General features: G+C 42.1%; 1 protein-coding gene across 1 annotated transcript; it reads right to left on the bottom strand.

The window, feature by feature from the left end:
- Positions 1 to 246: 246 nt before the first annotated feature.
- LOC149845583 (zinc finger protein ZAT5-like) lies at positions 247 to 1,023 on the bottom strand. The gene has a single exon (XM_089988533.1). The coding sequence runs from the start codon at positions 1,021 to 1,023 to the stop codon at positions 247 to 249; it is 777 nt and encodes a 258-aa protein (XP_089844659.1).
- Between the last annotated feature and the right edge of the window lie 2,194 nt (positions 1,024 to 3,217).

Below are 3,217 nucleotides of genomic sequence, written 5' to 3'. Positions count from 1 at the left end.
TAATAATATGAACAGGGCAAAAACAAAATGAAAGAATCCAATCAATATTAACAGTTTATTCACAATGATACTCCCCCATTTCTCCCCACCATTTTGGTGCTTTTTCAAGTGTGAAGAATAGTGAAATTAATGAAACACAATCTAGAGAGAGAAAGAGAGAGGGGTGATGTTTTTTTTTTCTCTCTCTCTTGATTGCTTTCTATGTTGGTGTTGTTTTTTTGCTTCCTTTCTTGCTCCTCCCAAACCTCAATTGTGGCAATCCACCAAGGCCGCAAACATGAGGGGCTGTTTCCTTGTGAATTCCGACCCGGGTTGAAACTTGGTGAACTCGGTGGTATCGGAGTCGTCTGGAGCGGGAAGGTTGAGATCAAGGGTGAAGACAGTCTTGGGCTTCTTCGACTCGGGAGATTCCGGTACGATACGGTGGCGTCTCATGTGCCCGCCGAGGGCCTGCCCGGACGTGAATTCCGATCCGCAGATGGAGCACTCGTGCACCTTGGCCTTCCCTCCTGCCTTGACGCTCTGCTGCTGCTGCTGCTGCTGCACTACCATTGCCATACTACTCCCTTCTTTGAACAGCCCCAACCCTTCCTCTTCCACCACCACTCTCTCCTTGTTCTCCCCAGCCTTGGTCTTCTTGTGACTCGCCCTGTGCCCCCCAAGAGCTTGGAACGAAGGGAAGCACTTGCTGCACGTCTTGCACTCGTACAAGTCGGGGGCACGCTGGCTCACGCAATTCGCTCGCGGCTCGGCCGCCGGAGCACCCGAAGTCCCTGCCGAATTGAAACCGCCGCTCTGTGCCAAGAGAATGAGGCAATTCGCCATGTCTTCGTCTTCCTCGGTGCTGTCACCGAAGTCCCCGGTCGATGTCATCGCCGGAGACCAGTGGAGCTGCTCGTCGCTCGACGAGCTCGCCATGGCGGGTGCCGGAGACTGCCTGTGCCACTTGGTCCGCTTGCCTCTTACAATATGGCCGAGGTCGCTGCCATGACCAATACCCATGGCTTCCTCTGCGCCTTCCATACTCAGAGACAGAAAAAACAAGAGCAGAAAGACCAAAGCAAGCAAGGTTGAGAGAGAGAGAGAGAGAGGTTGGTTTATTTATATTTTGCTTGACTGATGGATCAACAAAGAGAGAGGTGAGGGAATTATTTATAGTGTGAGGAGAGTGGGGGGAGTCAAAGCCACCCCGTGAAGAGTAGCCGTGAAAGAGTCCTAGAAGCAAGCAGGATGCCAGATGGTTAGGGTTTTCTTTTTTTGCAAGATATACAGCTTATTTATAAAAATGAAGAAGCTAAAAAAAAATAGTGAAGGAGAAGCAGAGATTGAAGTAATTAAACCAAGCATCACACAGCCAGGCCTAACTGAAAAGTTGCTAAATTTATACTCAAAAACAAAATTAAACAGCAACAAATTACTAGTTTCTCACTCATCAATAACAAACATTGCCAACCCAAGACAATAAACTAATAACAAGACTTCTACTTTGTCTTCCATTAGTTTTAATCCTGAACGCTGATTTTAATGTCATGGCCAATTGTGGGGCTTCCTTTTTTGGTCTTAAATTGGGGGTTTGCTTATCACACCAAACTTCGGTAATTAAATTAATGGGACAAAAGTCAATACTTGTATCAGCTAATTTTTTTCAAAATTACATGTGGGTATATGATTTTCTTTATTTAAATTGATCCATGCAGTGATTTAGACTATGGTGATAGGGGGGATTGATGTGGTTATATACTTTGTTCTTTTTCATTTTTTTTTCTGAATTTTTTTAGTGGTTGTGTGCATGTACAGACACTGCCAAGTAGTCAAAAGAGAAAAAAAACGCATGATAAAAGCATGAATCCTTATTCACTCAACCTAAAATTCTCACACCATAAAAAAATAAAAAATAAATAAATAAAGGGTGGTGAAAAAGGGAAGATTCAGTTGGCTTGCAAGCAAACCCATTCCATTCCTTTTTCTCGCGATTCTCTCACATATGACAAGCCTGGAAGCATACCGCCCTTCACACCACGTAAAACACGGTGCTTCCCACGTTCATTTTTTTTTAGTTCTCATTTTTTTATTTTCTTCTCTTTATATATATATATATATATGAGAACTGAAAATATTAGGCCTCTGCCCAATAGGTTTTAAGTGTTTTATGATATATCTGAACCATTAGATGTGTTTAGCATGCTCGATTTAGTGGGAATCTACTCTTGGATCATGTTTTTTCGACAAAAAAATATTTTTTATGAGCTAGAAAAAACTGGTACCTTAGTAGCCATTGATTTTGGATCACCGGAAAAAACTGTATAAAGGTCAGATTTCGGCAATCCAAAAGTGGGTTTCCACTAAAAAAAACCTGCACATTACATCTGCAGTATTAGACGTGAGAAAAATACTTAAAACTATGATTTTGAAATAGACCTAAGAAGAGCTAACGAAAAAGAGGGCCTAAGGAAGGCATCTCTATATTATATATAGAGATAGGGTTTTGCTGCGGGTGATGTGTGAGGGGAGTGGTGGTAAGTCAATGGGTGTGATGTTTGGATTGTGGAGGGCAGATTCTTTGGTTATGGTTGGTTGGTTGTGCCGGCATGTTGTCAGTATGGGTATCGGCCCTGAATCGTTGGGCCACCGATTCAGCTTCGGCTAAAAAATAATAAAAAATATTATATGTCAATCATAACGAGACACGTGATAGGTGAAGCGTGTCAAATTTCTGTCACGATACAGGCCGATACTCACCGATACTGATAACATACTTGTGGGGATGTGGAGGCAGCACGTAAGGCAATTTTGCCAGCACTACACTTAAAGCAGTAGGGATGGTGAAAGGAAAGCATCAATCGGTTGGTGGAAGACATGGGATTCACATTTCTCACTCCTCATCACCATCACCTTTCCCCATCTCTCATTCACACAATTCATTTCTTTAATCCACAAATTGAACCATACATTACTACCATCCTACTTACTAACCACCACTACAACAATCACCATCACCACTAACAATACTCACACTTATACTACTAGTGTACTGACTGCTGCTACTAGTAAATTAAACATACCATTAGCCATTACTTATTTTTTTAATTGAAAAAGATGAAGTACTGATCAAGTTTTGTCCACAGAAGTACAGTATAGTAAAGAAAATTAGGTAGGAGGTTAGAGTTAAAAGCCCGTAAGTGTTGTCAAAGTGAAAACAATTAAGGACCATTTTGCT

This window comes from Nuphar pumila, chromosome 2, assembly GCF_984573655.1.
Source record: "Nuphar pumila chromosome 2, dmNupPumi1.hap1.1, whole genome shotgun sequence".
Classification (NCBI taxonomy): Eukaryota; Viridiplantae; Streptophyta; class Magnoliopsida; order Nymphaeales; family Nymphaeaceae; genus Nuphar; species Nuphar pumila.
This window is presented reverse-complemented; position numbering and strand designations above follow the sequence as displayed.